General features: G+C 42.4%; 1 protein-coding gene across 1 annotated transcript in view; it reads right to left on the minus strand.

Annotated features, from left to right (window-relative positions):
* The window catches only part of ptprr (protein tyrosine phosphatase receptor type R), a 289,950-nt gene that overhangs the window by 85,366 nt on the left and 183,152 nt on the right, over positions 1 to 21,432 (minus strand). The window contains exons 6-7 of the mRNA XM_063057714.1: positions 13,996 to 14,182; positions 12,067 to 12,151 (exon numbers count right to left, since the gene is read on the minus strand). Coding sequence (XP_062913784.1) covers positions 12,067 to 12,151; positions 13,996 to 14,182 — 272 coding nt within the window. The remainder of the gene's footprint in view (positions 1 to 12,066; positions 12,152 to 13,995; positions 14,183 to 21,432) is intronic.

The following is a 21,432-nucleotide window of genomic DNA, read 5'->3' on the forward strand; positions in this document are numbered from 1 at the left end:
TTTGAATTCCCACATCTAACCTTCATCTGCTGACAAAATTGTGTTAGGATAATAAGCGGTGAACAGCATGTTGGCCAAGTGTCATTTTCACCTATGTACATGCTTTCAATGGCTATTTGACTGTGCAGTTTGATGCCAAGCTCTGGTACAAGGTTTGGGAAAAAGGAGAAGGTGAATTTTCTCTGGGAGTTACATGAATCTAATCATCATAAATTTATTAATAGCGGGTGTGTAATTTATTTCTATCTCATACAATAAGGCCGGAGACTGGGGCTGTGAGGAAAACTGGATCAGCTGTGATGAAATGCCGGAGCAAACTGGATAGGTCAAATAGCCTAATTCTGCTCCTATATCTTAGGATCTTAAGATACTCAGAAGAAACGTATTTATCTAATGTCTACACAATCCTCAAAGATGTACCGGCAATAAAAGCTAAGACTAATATTTTGTCTCCTCCTTGGCCAAAAATATATGAGGTCATTATACCAAACTGGTTGTCCCATTGCTCGAGGTTTAATAATTCAGCACAACCTGATACTGAATGCAGGCTTTTCCAGATCAGTTTTCCCGAAGGCCAACGCCCTACGTAACTGACCAGTTAGGAGAGCTATGCTGATTATTATCACCAAATTCATGGCACTAGTTCCACCCCCCATGCATATTCAGCCATTCTAGGTTACACTCAGTGGCCACTTTGTTAGGTACACCTCTACACCTGCTTGTTAATGCGAATATCTAATCAGCCAATCATGTGGCATTAACTCAATGCATAAATGTATGCAGACATGGTCAAGAGGTTCAGTTGTTGTTCAGACCAAACATCAGAATGGGGAGGAAACGTGATCTAAATACCTTTGACCGTACGATGATTGTTGGTGCCAGATGGGGTGGTTTGAGTATCTCAGAAACTGCTGATCTCCTGGAATTTTCATGCATAACATACTCCAGAGTTAACAGAGAATGATGCAAAAAACAAATGAAATTATCCAGTGAATTGCAGTGCTCTGGGCAAAAATGCCTTGTTTATGAAGGAAGTTAGATTTCAAGCTGACAGGAAGGCAAAAATATCTCAACTAATCATGCATTACAATGGTGGTGTACAGAAGAGCATCTCTTAACACACAACACGTCACACCTTGAAGAGGATGGGCGACAGCAGCAGAAGATCACACCAAGCTGAAAGATATACCTAATAATGTGGCAACTGAGTGTATCGTGTATCACATCGCAACACTCCACATATCGGCACACTTTAAAAATCCCCAATTTGATCAAGTGCTCTGTTTTGTACACAATAACAGAATTATGGAAAGGCAATAATTGGTACTGAGTGATTTGAGATTTGTTAGCAGATTCCATAACATAAAATATTCTCAGAAATTTTATCGGGATAGTTTAAACAATAAAAAAACAGCAGGATAACCACAAGGCAGACAGGAAGAGATACTTCAAGGCTGAATTTGAGTGGGCGAAGAGCACTTTCAAATTGATTGAGGTCATTTTTGCTTAAATACATTTATCCAGAATTCTAACGTCTGCTTGACCCCCTCATTTCATGTTGTGGACACTTCCTTTTGAAAAGGAAGGACAGATCATAAAGGCCATCATGAATCAATAACCGATGAGGGCTGACGGTTTAATTAGTTATTCCCCACTGCCACAGCCCAGTTAACCCCTTCCTCTTCAAACTCAAGCTGGTACAGATCTTCATGTGTGCTGGCAACTCATTGGTCTCTATTACTGTGTAATTAATGACAGCAAAGCAACAACGCTGTTGAGGCAGGGTTGAAGTAGCAAGCGTTAACATTTTTTCTATCCTTTTTGTCACTAAGTGCGCCAAATTGCACCACCTCTGCTGGAATGTTGATGTAATGTCCAGGCTTTTTAAAGCATTGGTGAGGCTCACTTGGAGTATTGTGAGCAGTTTTGGGCCCCTTATCTTAGAAGGGATGTGCTGACACTGGAGAGGGTTCAAAGGAGGTTCATGAAAATAATTCCAGGATTGAACGGCCTGTCTTATGAGGAGCGTTTGATGGTCTGGTCCTGTAATCACTGGAATTCAGAAGAATGAGGGGTGACCTCATTGAAACCTATTGAATGTTGAAAGACCTATTAAATATTCGATAGACTGGATGTGGAGAGGGTGTTTCCTATGGTGGAAGAGTCTAGGATCAGAGGACACAGTCTCAGAATAGAGGGGGGTCCTTTTACAATGGCAATGAGGAGCAATTTCTTTAGCCAGAGAGTGGTGAATCCGTGGAATTCGTTGCCACTAGTGACTGTGGAGGCTAATTCAATGGGTATAATTAAGGCAGAGGTTGATAGATTCTTGATTAGTCAGGGCATGAATGGATATGGGGGGAAGGCAGGAGACTGGGGCAGAGATGGGAATTGATCGGGCACGATGAAATGGCAGAGCAGACTCGACAGGCCAAATGGCCTAATCCTGCTCCTATATCTTATGGTCTTATGGACTGCTGTGCATCACAGACAGGAAGGGCAGTGCTCTATTCTACCTCATTGGTAGTGCAAGGCTGAGGCCAGTGACAATGATCCCTCTCTCACCTCTGTCACTGCTGCCCAACTAAGCCTCTGAGAAATTGACTTCTAAATGTAGGTTTTCATTGCTTTTAATTACTGCTGTGGTGTCAGAATCAAAATGGTGCTCAACCTTACCAACCAGTGGTCAGGCAATGTTAAACTTAAAACTCAGACTGCACGCACTGGCATTGCAGATGGCTCATTCATTAGGGAAATTATCCGGTCTTCAATTCTCTAGTGTCTGCTCTGAAACAATACCATGGACAACCTCACAACCATCAGGCTCGTGAACAAAAGGGGGTAACTACACTCACTTGTCCATTTATTGAGATGTTCCCACAAACCATGATCTCACTTTAGGTACTTTGTATCTTGTTACCTCAAGTTTTCGTTATTTATTGTTATTTGTTTATATTTGCATTTGCAGAGTTTGTTGTCTTCTGATTGATTTTTCATTGATCCCGTTATAGTTACTATTCTATAGATTTGCTGACTATGCCCACAGGAAAATGAACCTCAGGGTTGTATATGGTGACATATTTATACTTTGATAATAAAATTTACCTTGAACTTTGAACAAGCCCACTACTCAGGGAATAAAGGGGTTCCAAATGCTTTATAAACTATAACAGTGCTGTAGCTAAATCTCGCTGAAGGGTTTTGTAAAGTTTGCAGACATCCGTAATAGTAGGGTGGATGTCCTTCTGAGGGGACCCTCCATTGTGTGTGTTGTGTGGTACTATCATTGTGCTCAATGAGAGAGACTCCAAACAAATCTGATCATCCAAGAACCATCATCATCAGCAGAAAAGATATCCCTTTCTGCAGCCTGTAACCTCATGGCCTCAAGCAATCCTCACTCTACCATCATGACCTTGTACCACGAGCAGCACAGAGGGCCTGTTGGAAGTGTCGTCAGACTTAAAAGTGACACACCAGCATGGTGTAGGTTCAACACAAGACTATGTATGTGCCGAACAGCACAGCAGCTGGCAATAGGCAAATTAAATAACTTTACCATCAACAGATCAAATCAAATCTCTGCAGTCTTAGAAACAGTGAATACAACATTCAAAATTCAAAGTAGATTTATGATCAAAGTATGTATACATTATTCTGCCTTGAGAGTCACAAAACAAAGAAACCCCAGAAAAACCATAAAAAACGACTATCAAATGTACAGAGGGAAAAAAAACAAAGCATGCAAACAATAAACGCAAGTAAATAGCATTCTGAACTGAAGTCCACAAAGACAGTCTGCCCACAGACTCTTAGTTCAGTGCAGAGCAGAACCACGAGCTGAATTAGCCTGACCCTTGCCTCCAGTCCCAACACCCTGATCTTTTCAATCTGGCTCGCTCCTAAATCGATGTCCAAATATTGAAGTTAGCTGCTTCGAATGTTCTGGGACCGGGACCCTGCCCCCTCAATTCGTCCTGCACCCGACCTTTCCCATTCAGCACAGCGCTTAAATCATCATCCAAGTATCAGGTTCAGTTGTTTCGACACGGTCAATAATTAAACAGTGAATGGGTGTGGACGGCTCTAAGTATATCCCCATCTTCAACAATGATGGGATGCAGTGTGTGAGCACTATAGTCAAAGCTGAAGCTTCAGTCAAGCTTTTTTCTAAGATCCTCATCATACGAGAAGCCAGTCTTCAGCTACTTGTTGCACAGCAAACAGTCTTGTGCTGATAACTCACCGATAACATTCATGCCATTTACTGCGAAGGCCAAGCAATGGCTACTTCCAACCAGACTGAGTTAAAACATGCACCCCTAACATGCAAATGCCAAATTGCCAACCATATTAGCCTTAGGTTTATCATTGAGCAAAAATTCAACAGACCTAGCCACATAAATACAAGGACAAAGTTGGCGGCTGGGTAGAGGCACCTCCGCACACCACCTCTCCTCATCGTCTTTCCACTATTCACAAGGCAGAATGGAATTATCTCCACTTATCTGGATGAATGCATCTCCAACAACTCTCCACAAGCTGAATACCATAGAGGATAAAAAACAGCTTTCTTGGCAGGCACTACATTATCCACCCCAAGCATTCAAAGGTTCAAAGTATATTTATTATCAAAGTTGTTATGCTGTATACAACCCTGAAATTCATCTTTCCCCGCAGACAGCCACGAAAGAAAGAAACCCATGGAAGCCGTTCATTCCCTCCACGGTACACGGTAGCAGCAGAAAGCACCATTTACAATTACTCACCTAGACTATTCCAGCAACATTTCCTAAAACAGCAGTGTCTGTCACTAAGGTTCACAGGGTCTCAAACACTTGGGAACAACATCACCTCCATGTTTCCCTCTAAATCACAAACCATTCTGATGATAGATACCACCAGTCCTTCAAATCACAGGGGTTAAACCCTGGCAGTTTTATGGCCATTCAGGAATGGAGGTCACCTCTGGCATCAGTAGGGTAGTTAGGGATGAGCAGCAAATATTGGTCTAGCCAGTGATCCTGAATAATGGGAAAAGATTAAAATGACTATTGTAAAATGCACACAAGCGAAGGGTCCTGCTGAAGGGTCTCGGCCTGAAATGTTGACTGTACTCTATTCCATAGATGCTGCCTGGCCTGCTGAGTTCCTCCAGCATTTTGTGTGTGTTGCTTGGATTTCCAGCATCGGCAGATTTTCTCCTGTTTGTCACAAGTGAACATCAGAGTTTTCGGCATTCAAGGCCTCTGATACAATATTAACACAAAGTTGAAGACAAACAATGCTCCCCTTAACATCTCACCATTCCTACATCCCCCCTCCCTCCTTCTCCTTTCCCCTGTCTCTCATTGCTTCCCCTAGCACCATCACCTCATCATTCCTCACTTTTGGTAACTCCAACTCCCATCAGTTCGCCTTCCCTCAGACACACACTGACTACTGCTCACAAAACTCTCTCCATTTGCCCCCTACTCACACTCTCAGTACTTTCTGCTCCCCAGCCACTCACTACTGTCTTCTCAACAAACCCAACTACTCATTCATCTCCACCTGCTTCTCAGTGACCTAACACCAGGGGAGATGCTGGAAAAATTCTGAGGGAGAGGATTAATGATTACCTGATACAGTAAAAACTAATCTGAGACATCCAACATGGCTTTGTCAAAGGCAGATCCTGTTTTACCAATGAGATTGTGTTCGTTTCCGATAGCACTGGGAGATGGGATCAATACTGAAGGTGCGTCCCGGTTGGCGTGGGCAAGACGGGCTGAATAGACTGCTTCCAATCTGTATCCCCAACATCCATCTTCACCTTTCAGTATTCTTACTCTGCCTTCCAATCCTGTTTGATCCCCATCCCCAAAATATAGTCCATATTTCACCTCAATCACTACATCTCCCTATTCTGCTTACCAGTCCTGTTTCACCTCCCCTATCCCCTATGAAATACCTCTTCCTTCTGATTCAAAATAACAATGAGTGAAAGACGAGGTTGCCAAGACTAGAGGACCTGAGATATAGGGAATGATTGAATAGCTTCGGACTTCATTCCCTGTAGTGTAGAAGAATGAGGGGAGATTTGAAAGAGGTATACTAAATTGTGAGGGGTACAGAGAAGGTTAATGCAAGCAGCCGTTTCCCACTGAGGTTGGGTGGAACAAGAACTCTCGGTGAAGGGCCAAATATTTAAGGGGAACCTGAGGGGATGCTTCTTCTCTCAGAGGGTGGTGCAAGTATAGAATGAGCTGCCAGTGGAAGTTTGACTTCAACACTTAAGGGAAGATTGGATAGGTACATGGGTGGAAAGGGCATGGATTGTTATGGTCTAGATGTGGGTCCATGGCACTAGGCAGAGTAAGTTTGGCACAGACTAAATGGGCTAAGTGGCCTGTTTTTGGCTGCGGTGCTCAAAATCCCTAACCCTAACCCCCTCCACCTCCCTACCCCTCTGTTCTATCATCTGTCCTCAACCTGTTCTGCTCCCTCAGCATTCACCCACACCCCACTTCCCTCATCTTCCCACTCCCTTCCATCTCCCTCAATTTCCCTTCTTTCAGCCTCTCCTTCTCCTCCCCATCTCGCCTACCCTTAATCTTCCCATCACTCCCCTCCTCCCCCTCAAAGCCTCCTTGCAAAGCTCCAATTTAGATGCACTTTCTCTTAAACTAATCCAAGTTACTATTGCTAAAATTACACTGATATAGTTGCTTCCTGCTTCAAGAGCTTGTGCTGAATTCTGCTAATCTGTTCATGATGACATCAGCGTTAGGCACCGTGCCACAACTGTAGTATGACTTAGTTGGAGACAGATGAGGGGATACAGTCACCGGAGTCACTGTTCTGGGAAATGTTTGACTCACTATTTTCTTCTTCCACATGGAATAACCCTTCTTTTCTTGCCTGTGAGTGAAAACTGCTCCACGCCACTAGGTAGGACAGCAGATACATGGGGAGCAACACACACAAAACGCTGGAGGAACTCAGCAGGTCAGGCAGCATCTATGGAAAAATGTAAACAGTCAATGTTTCAGGCCGACCTTCTTCAGGAATGAGAAGAAAGGGGGAAGATGCCAAAATAAATGGGGGGGGGGGAGGAGGCTAGCTGGAAGGTGATAGGTGAAACCAGGTGGGTGGGAAAAGAGGCCGGGGGGGGGTGAATTTGTTCACCAGAAGGAGAAATCGATATTCATGCCATCAGGTCAGAGGAAACCCAGACGGGATATAAGGTGTTGCTCCTCCACCCTGAGGGTGGCCTCATCTTGGCACAGGAGGAGGCCATGGATCAACATGTCGGAACAGGAATGGGAATGGGAATTAAAATGTTTGACCACTGGGAAGTCCCGTCTGTGGCCGATGGTGTGGAGGTGCTCGATGAAGCAGTTATATCAACACCCTTCTCCTATTGAAAGAGCACCAGTCTTTACATTTACTGTGGCATCATTTGCTATTCCACATACTGCTGGACACAACTAAATATAACATCAATTATACAGCTACCGGGGTATGTGGTTGTGATTCTGTTGCTCTTTCAAACATGACAGTAAAATCCAATGACCAGAATCACTAAATGCAAAATCCAGGCCACTTAAATACATGAAAACTGAGCTTAATAGTGGACTTTCTGTTAGATTGAGCAGATGAGAAATGAAATATGCTAGTACTATCTTTAATGCAAAGTCTTTGTTTTTCTAATTATCTGTGCAAAAAAAGCCTAAATTGTCTTAGAATTGCCTTTCTTTAAAATATAAGCAATGATGCAAGCTTCAATTCCCTTGTTAAACATCTGGGTACTCTTTGTGAATGGTCTAATATCACACCCAAATCCTTTTCCCTTTCCGTGTTTGCCAAGCACACCCATACATGGTTACTTATTTATTAGGATACAGCGTGGAAAAGGCCCTTCCGGCCTTCTGAGTTGCACCACCCAGCCATCCCCAGATTTAATCCTAGCCTAATCATAGATAGGTAGATATATAGATAGATAGATAGATATACTTTATTGATCCCGAGGGAAATTGGGTTTCGTTACAGCCGCACAAACCAAGAATAGAGCATAAATATAGCAATACAAAAACCACAAACAATCAAACAACAAAATGCAAACTATGCCAGATGGAAAATAAGTCCAGGACCAGCCTATTGGCTCAGGGTGTCTGACCCTCCACGGGAGAAGCTGCAAAGTTCGATGGCCACAGGCAGGAACGACCTCCCGTGCCGCCCAGTGCTGTATCTCGGTGGAATATGGCCGAAGTCCAACAGTAAAAAGTTCAATATCCAGTCTACAAACACGTTCCTCGACCGTAATATGACCCGGAATGCACCATCCGTTGTTAGCCAGAACAGTAAGCACCCAACTCCTTTACGCTTACCGCTCTCAGTGCACTTCCGGTCAGCCCGAATGGTCTGGAAGCCGTCCATGGAAAAGTTTTGATCAGTTATGTCCTCATGCAGCCCCGTTCCAGTGAAACACATAACACTGCACTCCCGAAATGTTCTCTGACGCCTGGCTAGCATCATGAACTCATCCATTTTATTACCCACCGAACTCCTCTTCTCCATAAGTCTCTGTTGTTTTGACCCGGTCCATGGCACAATTTACAATGACCAATTAACCTAGAGAAAGCCGTGGCTGGAGTTGCTCATGTCCGCCACGATACACTTCGGGTCCTCCTTCTTTATGCCATCTGGACCTGCCGCCGTATCTTCACTTGTCTCCCTTAAAGCCTCCTTGACCTCGTCCTTCTCAATTTTCTCCATCAACTTCTCGGAGTCAAATAGATCATAGTGGTCCGCCATCTTACTAAGGTCAACCTTGTTATCCGCAACCCGCAGTTTGTCCTGGAAGCGAGTATACACCTCTTCCTTCTTCAGCTCACACTGGCTAGGACCTGGTGCTCCCATGATCTGTCTTGCCAGTCGCTTCCTGTCCGTCTGGAAGAGTGTTTGGGCTGCTTTACAGGCTGGTCTTTGAATTGTGGGAAGAAACCGGAGCACCCGGAGAAAACCGATGCAGTCACGGGGTAGAATGTACAAACTCCTTACAGGCAGTGGTGGGATTTGAACCTGTGTCACCTGTACTGTAAAGCGTTGTGCTAACCACTATGCTGCTGTGATGCCCATGTATCCGTTATTCCACACATCCTCTTCACTTTCTGCTGTCACACTTAGCCCACTGTCCAGACCCTGGCATTATGGTATTCCATGCTAAAAAGCACCAACTCCATTTAATATAACATTAGACTTTATAAGCTGTAAGATATCAAACAACAGAAACAAAATGGATATACAGTACATCTCTTTGGAAGTTGTGAGCCTATACTTGCTTCATGAAAGACTGCTGTGGAATCCTCTGACATCTGCACTTAAGTTCTCAGTGTGTACACAGAAGTTCAAAGTAAATTTATTATCAAAGTACATATAATGTCACCATATGCAACCCTGAGATCCATTTTCTTGTGGGCATACTCAGTAACTATTTAGAATAATAACTATAATAGAACAGATGAAAGACTGCCCAACTAGGGTGCTCAACCAGAATGCAGAAGAATACAAGCTGTGCAACTGCAAATATAAATAAATAGCAATAAATAAAGAGAACATGAGATGAAGAGTCCTTGAAAGTGAGTCAATTGGTTGCGGGAACACAGATTAAACCCTGACATCTTTCTCTATGCTTTGGCATAACGCCAGGGTTAGAGATAAGAACAGTTCAGTGGGGGTTGCTGCACATTGATAGTGTGATTATGGCTGACGTGAATATCAGCAGAAGGTAAATGGTGTACATTTGACAGAAGGTCCAACCGAAAGTGAACAAACAGTAAAAGGTGCTTTCTCAGAGGAACTAACAGCAGGAAATCTGATTTCCTGGGCTGGGAACTGTTCCAGTAACATAAGGATTCACTTTTAAGGACTCCTCATCTCATATTCTCTATTTTTATTGCTTATTTATTTATTATTATTATTATTTGTTGTCTTTTGCGCACTGGTTGTCTGCCTCGTTGGGTACGTCTTTCATTGATTCAGTAATAGCTATTGGATTTATTGAGTATACTCAGGGTTGTCTATGTGTACTTTGATAATACATTTACTTTGAACTTAGCAACAGTTGGTTCAGTCAACTTAATTTTCAGTTGAAAAACAAAACAACTTATTTGCTTGTAAGTAATGAAGAGTGGCATACACCTCCTCTGGCTGTTTTGTAGTCAGACATGACTTGGGAAATAGTTTCTGAATATCATCTTGTCTAATAATCTCTTCTCAAGCTTCCAGCCAGCTACAGGTATTGATTTTAACCGATGTTTTGATGACAAACTCTACCATCTTCATCAGGGATGATGCCTGGGCAGGTCTAGTCTGGTGGTATTTACACATCGTCGTCTTGTCAACAAAGTACAAACTAAAGAGTTTCCCAGGGACCACCAATAGGTAACCTTCTGACACGTAGAAACAGATGACAAACATTGAAATAATTATAATTTTTAAATTTTAGTGAAATATTAAAAAAAAAATCAGCTTAAAATGCCTTAAGTAAATTAGTTCCAATACCTTAAAAAATGTATTCACTTGCCTTTTTAGTATATGTGATCCCGTTGAAAAGAATATGTCTGTACTTAATGCACCAACTGTAGCTGGCATACGACTGAGGAACCAAGTGCAAAGTTTTTTTATTTATTATTGAGATACTGCGTGGAGCAGGCCCTCCTGGCTCTTTGAGCCATATCCAGTTACCCTAGAACCCCGATTAACCCTAACCTAATCATGGAACAATTTTCAATGACCAATTAATCTGCCTGGTACGCCTTTGGATTGTGGGAGGAAACCCGAGTGCCCAGGGGAAACCTGAGCATTTCACGGGGTGGACATACAGAGACTTCCCATAGAACTGTGTCGGAAGTGGACTCTGAGCTCCAGAATACCCCGAGCTGTAATAGTGTCGTGCGAACTGCTACACTGCCGTGGCACCCATTATCTGGCCCCTCAGTTCAGTACCTTCCTTCTGGAACCAATAGCAAATCCAGAGTGGAGCCAAAGGTGAGATCGGCCTGCACCTACTCTGTCCTATACTGTCATGTTCAGGTACAGAAGTCTGGAAGATGCTGACACGCTCAAAACACACCACAGCTATCTGAACTTTCTCTACATGAATAAATCGGGGCCAGCCACCTGCAAACAGGAGAAAGTCTGCAGATTCTGGAAATCCAAGCAACACACAAAATGCTGGAGGAACTCAGCAGGCCAGGCAGCATCTACGGAAAAGAGTATCGTCAATGTTCTGGGCCGAGACCCTTCATTAGGATTGATGAAGGAGTTTGTAATCCAAATGCTTCTCTGTTTAACAAATCTAGTTCAAAAACAATCCTCAGACTTTAGTAGGACAATAATATCACTTTGGTCCCAATGCCCCAAAGGCTTACCTAAAGAATATCTGGGACTAATCTTTTATCTTAATAGGTGGAATGTGCTGAACTGCATGATATCAGGACAGAAAGACTACAGATGTCTTCAACAGTTAATAACTGAGAATTGAACAATACATCTTATATCTCAGCATGCAAAATAATGTAATGGAACATGGTTAAAAATATGTAAATAACACATTGCATCGCATTGCATATTTTTATCTCCATACAAGTTTATGGAATCTAAAATTACATTTATCTGACATTTAGAACTGAATTAATTGTATGATTGTTCTCTCTATCCCAATAGCTCAAAGGATAATGGCAAATGGAAATTTTACATGCATATTTGTGCAAAGAATTTCTCTTGTCCTGATTGTATAAATCTTGACTATCTATTTAAAGCTCCTTCAAATCACAGTGCCCTACTTCTCTCACCTAATGAGTAAAGGGAGTTAGTATAGAAAGTGGCAATCAATATCCATGCTCCTTGAAGTTTTTTCCTGTCTCTAACTTACAACAAGAGATAATTTAGGAGTGCAGACATCAGTATTATGCATTCTACTAATCAACCCAGGCCTGATTAATGTGGCTTGAATATCAGTAAAATCAATAAATAAGCTATAGAATGGCAAATAAAGAGCTGTATAAGAGGTGAACTTACTTGGCAAAATAGTTTTATATCTATTCTTAGTTCCATGATATGGGATACTCAGTTCTTTGGGATTCACAAAATTCATGGGTATTTCCTGTTATTTGAAGGAAATTAAAAGAAGACAAAAGCATCATAAATTTTAATATGCTTAGCATACGACAAACCACATAGCAAAGAAAAGCACAGTTGTTGTCAGGAGATAGGATGTTATGCTGAAGTTGTGTAAGACATTGGTGAGGTCTAATTAGGAGTACTGTGTCCAATCACAAATAAGATAAAATCTGCAGATGTTAGAAATCCAAACAACACACACAAAATGTTGGTGGAACTCAGCAGGCCAGGCAGCATCTGTGGAAAAATGTACAGTCGACGTTTCGGGCTGAGATCCTGATGAAGGGTCTAAAGCCCGAAACGTCAACTGTACTCTTTTCCATAGATGATGGCTGTTCTGTTGAGTTCCTCCAGCAGTTTGTGTGTGTTGTTTTTGAGTATTGTGTGCAATTTTGGTCACCTACCTACAGGAAAGATGTAGGTAAGGTTGAAAGAGTATAGAGAAAATTTCCAAGGATGTTGCCTGGTCTGGATGACATAAGTTATAAAGAAAAATTGACTAGATTTGGACTGTATTCTTTAGAACGTAGAAAATTGAGATGAATTTTGATAGAGGTATACAAAATTATGAGGGGTTTAGATAGGGTAAGTGCAAGCAGGCTTTTTCCACTGAGGTTGGGTGGGACTACAAGCAGAGATTATGGATTCAGGGTGAAAGGAGAAAAGTTTAAAGGGAACATGAGGGGAAATTTCACTCAAGAGTTGTGTGAGTGTGGAATGAGCTGCCAGCACAAGTGGTGTGTGCGAGATTGATTTCCACGTTTGGATAGGTGCATGAATGATAGCGGTATGGAAGGCTATGGCCCTGGCACAGGTCAATGGGAGTAGCCAAATATAAATGGTTTGGCACAGTCTAGATGGGCTGAAGGGCCTGTTTCTGTGCAGTATTTTTCTATGACTCTAAATAAAAAGTTCAGTCATTGTATTTTTGAATGATTGTGTGTGTTATTTGCAGTGAAATACTGAATCCACGTCCTAAGTGCTTTCCTCCTTTTCAGCCTTCCTCGGTGCAGGTAGGTGCCGAGGTGAACAAACAGGCGAAGCTTTCCTGCAGAACTTGTTGAAGCATTAACCTACTGGGACACATATCTCTTGTGAATTCAACTATGTGCAGTTTCTGTCACTAGCTGCAACATGGAATTAATTATAGAATTAAAAGTCAACCTGTGAGCAGATTTTCCCTTACGCACAAGGAGTTTGATTGAATTTATGCAAAAACATGATAGAAAGATAGGCAGCAAGTCTTCCATGGTATGTGCAACACAGTAACTATTAAGCGACAGCACAGACATTTCATCACGTTGTATGTGTGGTAGCACACGTGTGCTTACAAGCCAGGCAATCCTTCATTCAACTTTTCTGCTCCATAACTAAGGAAGTTTGCCGATACTTGAAGGTCCGATGTAAAATTGTCTACATATTATAGATTAAAATTCATGAACAAGTAAGACTTTTAACTTTGCCTGGGGTTTTGAGTTATATAACTACATTCCATCTCCAAATACATTGATATTAAATATAAGGTTTAGGCATAATAGGAATTAAACACAAGGAACTTATAACGAGAAAAAATATAACAAATGAAGTAATTATCTTTCAGAACAACATGCTATAAACCTGTGCAACACACATCAAAGTTGCTTGAATTTCCAGCATCTGCAGAATTCCTGTTGTTTGCTATAAACCTGCAATCTGTTGGTTGATTATTCCAAATTGTATCTTTGACTGAAATTGGTTCTTGTCGCATTTTGTGAAATCTACATTGGTTACAAATGTTATGTGCAGACTGGGGTACGAAACCACAACTTACTGCATAGAAGTTCATACCATGAATTCAGCTTGAAAGGATTGGGCACTTGCTACAATTTCTTTAAGCTGCAATCTGGTTAACACCCGGCTGGCAGTCTGTAGATATTCCAGAAATATTTTCTCACGGGGTGTTGATGCACTACTGAATGATTCAACATTTCCCAGAGTACTCATATCCAACGTAAGTGACACGTTTGAGCCTCGCCTGTGAATTGTAAAAAGAAGTAATTGAAAATATCTATTAGATGCTTTTCCTTTCTTAAACCGTTACGCACTACCCACAGCTACTGCCTGCAAACACATACATCACAACTTTAAGGAATATATTCATTAAGACCTGAAACATGCAACAAAAAAGGAACTGAGGTTGGCAGTCTTCATTGTTATGATGGAGTAAAACCTAACAGCTCCAGCTGGATATGAACCTGCATGGCTGAAATCACCAATCAGTGATTCCCCATGGAGAGCTGGTTTGCAACCTCTTTCAGTGTTTTCTTCAGAATATCAAACAATGCCTGATATTTACCAACTACCCTTCAATTTAAAAAATCTTGAAGAGAACATAATTGTTACTTAACAATTACTCCAATGCAGATGCTGGGATACATCCTAGGATGCGATGGGACACGCCATCAGTGATGTAACCTGGGGTCATCGGGTGTTTTAGGTCTTTCAACATCAGACACCCTCTCCGAGGTGACCCAGCCAGGGTTGATCAGGCCCTGGCATGTGTCCCACCAGCACTGGTCCATGGATCACACCTCTGATCCATCGCCATCTGGAGGCTCAGTCGGCTGTCTCTTTGATGGTCCTGATGTCTCTTTTCTTTGCAGTCCCCATAATGCCAAGGAGAAAGTAGGTTCTGTACAGTGAGCAGCCAACAAAACCTCTACACCCCACCTCAGTAGGTTCACATCGTGCCCTCCACCTCTACTAGCTCCTGGTATTTGGCATTCTCACACTCAAATACCTCAAACCAGTCTTCCCAAGGCATTTTCTGTGTGTTGCTCTGGATTTCCAGCAACTGCAGAATCTCTTGTGTTTACTCTATTTCTGAAATCTGATTTTATATATATTCCCTCAAATAAATACTTCAAAATTCCAATATAATTTTCCTCTTTCTGAATTCTTCTTACATAAAATTTCCACGAAGGCACAACTTTAAATTGCCTTCATAGTAGCCATTCTTCATGGATGTGGTATCATTACTATCCAGTGAAGTACTCTGGGAATCTGATATTCTTGAGGAAACATTTCAGAAATAAGCCCCTTGGCCATTCAGTTGCATTGATAAGGCCCTCCACTGGTCAGGGTCGATCATGAATATTGTGTCTTAGCTGACTATATGATACACAAGCCAGTACACGGGTCAGGGTAGTGTGATATGGAGAGCAAGCTGTTGCCCATGTGGCTGATGAACCCAAAGGAACAGCCGAGACTGCAACACCAGCAGCATCGCGGGAGTTGCCAGTCAGCGCTGAACTCAATGTAGGACTGCCGTAGGGACTCCAGCTCTTGATTTTTCCCTCAGGGTTTACTCTTGAAGCCTTTCCCATGAGTGGGTTTAGCCACAAGGCAGTGAAGGTTTGAGATCGGTTTCAAAGATTCAAAGATTCAAGTACATTTACTATCAAAGTATTTATGCAGTATACAACCCAAAGATTCGTCTTCCCACAGGCAGCCATGAAACAAAGAAATAAGACCATAAAACCTTAAGACATACTTTATACTTTATTGTCCGCAAACAATTGATACTAGAACGTACAATCATCACAGCGATATTTGATTCTGCACTTCACGCTCCCTGGATTACAAATATTAAATATTAAAAATATTAAAAATAGTAAAAATTAGTAAATATAAAAATTTAAATTATAAATCATAAATAGAAAATAGAAAAATGGAAAGTAAGGTAGTGCAAAAAAACCGAGAGGCAGGTCCAGATATTTGGAGGGTACGGCCCAGATCCGGGTCAGGATCCGTTCAGCAGTCTTATCACAGTTGGAAAGAAGCTGTTCCCAAATCTGGCTGTATGAGTCTTCAAGCTCCTGAGCCTTCTCCCAGAGGGAAGAGGGACGAAAAGTGTGTTGGCTGGGTGGGTCGTGTCCTTGATTATCCTGGCAGCTCTGCTCCGACAGCATGCGGTGTAAAGTGAGTCCAAGGACGGAAGATTGGTTTGTGTGATGTGCTGCGCCATGTTCACGATCTTCTGCAGCTTCTTTCGGTCTTGGACAGGACAACTTCCATACCAGGTTGTGATGCACCCTAGAAGAATGCTTTCTATGGCACGTCTATAAAAATTAGTGAGGGTTTTAGGGGACAGGCCAAATTTCTTTAGTTTTCTCAGGAAGTAAAGGCACTGGTGGGCCTCCTTGGCAGTGAACTCAGCTTGGTTGGACCAAGTCAGATCATTTGTGATATTGACCCCGAGGAACTTAAAGCTTTTGACTTGTTCCACTTGCGCACCACCGATGTAAATTGGGTTGTGCGGTCCGCTACTGCTTCTGAAGTCAACAACCAATTCCTTCGTCTTGCTGACATTGAGGGATAGGTTATTGTCTTCGCACCATGCCACCAGGTTCTTAATTTCCTGTCTGTACTCAAACTCATCATTACCCGAGATACGGCCTACAATTGCTGTGTCATCAGCAAACTTATATGCTGAGTTTGATGGAAACTTGGCTACACAATCATGGGTAGGAACAGAATTAGGCCATTTGGACCATCGAGTCTGCGCCGCCATTCAATCATGGCTGATCCTTTTTTTCACCTGCTCAACCCCATTTCCCGACCTTCTCCCTATAATCTTTGATGCCGTGTCCAATGAAGAGCCTATCACTCTCTGCCTTATGCACACCCAATGACCTGGCCTCCACAGCTGCACATAACAACAAAGTCCACAAATTCACCACGCATTGGCTAAAGAAATTTCTCCGCATCTGTTTCGAATGGACGCTTCTCTATCCTGCGGCTGTGCCCTCTTGTCCTAGACTCTCCCACCATGGGAAACATCCTTTCCACAACTACTCTGTCTAGGCTTTTCAACATTTGAAAGGTTTCAATGAGATCCCCCTCATCCTTCTAAATTCTAGTGAATACAGACCCAGGGCCATCAAACATCCTCGTATGATAACCCTTTCATTCCTGGAATCACCCTTGTGAACCTCCTCTGGATCCTCTCCAATGCCTGCACATCCCTTCTAAGATGAGGAGCCCAAAACTGTTCACAATACGCAATGTGAGGCCTCACCAGTGCCTTATAAAGCCTCAACATCATTTCCCTGCTCTTGTATTCTAGACCTCTTGAAATGAATGGAAACATTGCATTTACCTTCCCCACCACTGACTCAACCTGCAAGTTAACCTTTAGGATGTTCTGCACAAGGACTCCCAAGCCTTTGCATCTCAGATTTTTTGGATTTTAACCCATTTAGAAAATAGTCTGCATATTTATTTCTTCTATCAAAGTGCATGGCCATGCATTTTCCAACATTGTATTTCATTTGCCACTTTCTTGCCCATTCTCCTAATCTGCCTAAGTGATGCCTAAGTGGCCAGTGATGTTGTGGGGATGGAACTGGACTCTCTGACGGTGGTGTCTGAAAAGAGGATGCTGTCCAAGTTGCATGCCATCTTGGACAATGTCTGCCATCCACTACATAATGTACTGGGTGGACACAGGAGTACATTCAGCCAGAGACTCATTCCTCCGAGATGCAACACAGAGTGTCATAGGAAGTCATTCCTGCCTTTGGCCATCAAACTTTATCACTCCTCCCTTGGAGGGTCAGACACCCTGAGCCAATAGGCTGGTCCTGGACTTATTTCCTGGCATAATTTACTTTTCACTATTTAACTATTTATGGTTTATTACTATTTATTATTCATAGTGCAACTGTAACAAAAACCAATTTCCCCCGGGATCAATAAAGTATGACTATGACTATGACTATGACTAAGTCCTTCTGCATCCTACCTGTTTCCTCAACACTACCTGCCGCTCCACCAGTATTGTATCATCTGCAATCTTGGCACAAAGCCATCTATTTCATCATCTAAATCATTTATATACATCATAAAAAGACCCTTGCGGAACACCACTAGTCACTGGCAGCCAACCAGACAAGGATCCTTTTATTCCCACTCACTACCTTCTTCCAATCAGCCAATGCTCTAACCATGTTAGTAACTTTCCTGTAATACCATGGGCTCTTAACTTGGTAAGCAGCCTCATGTGTGGCACCTTGTCAAAGGCCTTCTGAAAGTCCAAATACTGTATACAACATCCACTGCATCCCCTTTATCTATCCTACTTGTAATCTCCTCAGGGAATTCCAATAGGTTCATCAGGCAGGAGTTTCCCTGAAGGAAACCATGCTGACTTTGGACTATCTTGTCCTGTGTCACCAAGTACTCCATCACCTCATCCTTAACAATTGACTCCAACATCTTCCCAGTCACTGAGGTCAGGCTAACTGGTCTATAATGCCATGGAACCTATTCAAAGAAAAGCATCAGAGCCAAAGTATGCCAAAAAAAAAGAACAAACTGTGCAAACATAAAAAAACAAGCGAAAAGAACAGAATATAAAACACCAAGCCATCGAAGTCATTGAAAGAGTCCAGGCTTATTTGTCCAGCTCTGTTCAACCCAACCCAGCACTGTGTTGTACATTATCTTCAGGCTGCAGAGCCAATGTGCCCCAAACAAAATTACACAAAATAGCAATAAACGAGCAAACGAAACCAGAAACACAAATCATAATGTGAACTACAGAGCCCAATCCACAAACCACGTCAATTCCTTCTCCTAGCTGGGCTGCCAGCCACATCTGATGAGTCCCATCTGTCCAAGTGACTGGTTTTAAGGTTTTTCCCCCCTCTCCAGTCAGTAGAAGTGGTTCCCCCAGGCTTAGTGGCTAAGCCACATGTGGAGACCTCGAGCTGGACTTGGTTGTCTCTACTATTACCCCCAGCTATGACAGCCTTAAGGAAAATCAACTCTATTGCATTATTTAATCAACATATGGAGAGTGAAACAGAGGCAAAATTTAGCAGATGCTGCAAATCTGAAATCAAAACAAAAAATAGTGGAAATACTTAGCAGGTGAACTTAGATGTTGGTCGACAGCCTGGAGAGAGAGAATGAAAAAAGGGAATTCTAGCCTCAGGCTGTCCAAAATGTTTTAAGGCCAATTCAGTACATTTGAAGCGTTAATATTGATATACAATTCTATTTAATAGAATGATGGAACAAATACATTGAAGATACATGGGAAGATCTGGTAGACCTTCATTCATAATAAGGTGGTCCTTGTACCAAATAGTGATCAAGGTTTTAGTTTATCATGTCCAAGATAAACTGTGTTTCTATTACTTTGGGTCCTCGTGCAGGGGATGAACTGATGTTTGAATAATTTAACCACGGGTCAGAAGGACTGAAAAGGCAGGGTATCAGGACTGGAGGTGAGGGTCAGGCCGCATCTGCTCGCTGCTCCACGACATTTACTCCACTTCCACGGCATCTAGGCCGAGGCCGAGGCTGCTCTGGGCTGCTCTGGGCTTTGCGGCTGCGAGCTTTGCGACGCTTTGCCCTGCTGTGTGATGAACCAAGGCTGAGGCTGTGTGCCTACTCCAGCTGCTCCAGGCTTCGTGTCTATGGACTCACTTTAGCTCTGAATACTGCTGCTTGTTTTTACTATTTACACGGTTCGTGCTTTTCCCCCTCTCTCTGTGCATTGGGTTTGGTCTTTTTTTAAATTGGGTTCTTTCAGGTTTTCTGTTTGGTGGCTACCTGCAAGGAGACGAATCTTAAGGTTGTATAATTTATACATACTTTGAGGATAAATGTACTTTGAACTTCGAACTTGAACATATATGCTGAAATTATTATTCATGGGGTTTTGAAACCTTTTTAAAATTCAGGCTCTGGATGACCAGCATTTCTAGACACACGCTAATTACTGATGAGTCACTCCTGAACCACATTCGTCTGTGAGACATCTGTCCACATCCCAGAAGAATCGAATTAAATTAAATTTAGACATTTACAGCGGAAGATAATTTGGTCTATCTCCCATCTTTTTAATCTCTAAATATTTTAAATGTGGAAAAATTTTAAATCCATGCCAATTCTTGTGACAGTTCTTTATATAAATTTCTTCATTTGAATTTGAACCTTGTTACGACACCAAAACCATCCTACATCCCATTAAAAGCCAAACAATGGCATCATGCACTTTCCTCAATCTTTTCAAATTCTAGGTGTTCTATCGACTTAACTGTTCCATCTTCCAAATGCCTCTTCTTGTATTTAGTACGAAGTACCCTCATTTAGTTACCCTTTGACCTTTTTCAAGGAGTGATGCCCCCCAGGTGCCAAGGTCGGGGATGTCTCAGATCACATCTACAACATTTTGGAGGGAGAGAGAGAGCAGCCAGATGTCTTGGTACATATTGGTACCAATGACATAGGAAGGAAAAACAAAGAGGTCCTGAAGAGAGAATTTGCAGAGCTAGGTAGAAAGCTGAGAAGCAGGACCTCCAGGATAGCAAATTCTGGATTGCTACCTGTGCCATGCACCAGCGAGGGTAGAAACAGGATGATTTGGCAGATAATGTGTGGCTGAGAGGCCGGTGCAGACAGAAGGGCTTCCGGTTCTTGGATCTTTGGGATCTCTTCTGGGGGAGGTATGACCTATATAAAAGGAATGGGTTGCACCTGATCCTGAGGGGGAACAATATTCTTGTGGGCAGGTTTGTTGGAGCTGTTGGGGAGGGTTTAAACTAATTTGGCAGGGGAATGGGAACGAGAGTGAAGGGACTCGGGATAGGAGAGATGGTGAAAGAGCAGGGTGAGTATCAGGGTAAGTCAGACTGTAATGAAGGGCAGGCAGATGATAGGACAAAATTGCAGCCAGCAGGGTGAAGTGTCAGTGCATTTGGATGCAAAATCAAAAAGGGTAGCAAATACAGTACTCAAAGTGTTATATCTCAATGCACAGAGTATAAGAAATGAGGTGGATGATTTGTTGCACCTTTACAGATTGTCAGGTATGATGCTGTGGCCATCACTGAATGATGGTTGAAGGATGGTTGTAGATGGGAGCTCAATATCCAAGGTTACACATTGTATCGGAGGGATAGAAAGATTGGCAGAGAGCTGCTATTAAAAAAATGGCACCAAATCATTAGAAAGGTGTGACATAGGATCGGAAGATGTTGAATCTTTGTGGGCTGGGTTAAGAAACTGTAAGAGTAAAAGGACCCTGATGGCAGTTATGTACAGGCCTCCAAACAGCAGCTGTGGTGTGCACTACAGATTACAACGGGCAATAGAAAATGCCTGTTAAAGGGGCAATGTTATGATAGTCATGAGAAATTTTAACATGCTGGTAGAATGCAAAAATCAGGTTGGTAATGGATCTCAAGAGAATGAACTTGTTGAATGCCTGCG

The sequence above is a fragment of the Mobula hypostoma genome, chromosome 9 (genome assembly GCF_963921235.1).
Source record: "Mobula hypostoma chromosome 9, sMobHyp1.1, whole genome shotgun sequence".
Lineage (NCBI taxonomy): Eukaryota > Metazoa > Chordata > Chondrichthyes > Myliobatiformes > Myliobatidae > Mobula > Mobula hypostoma.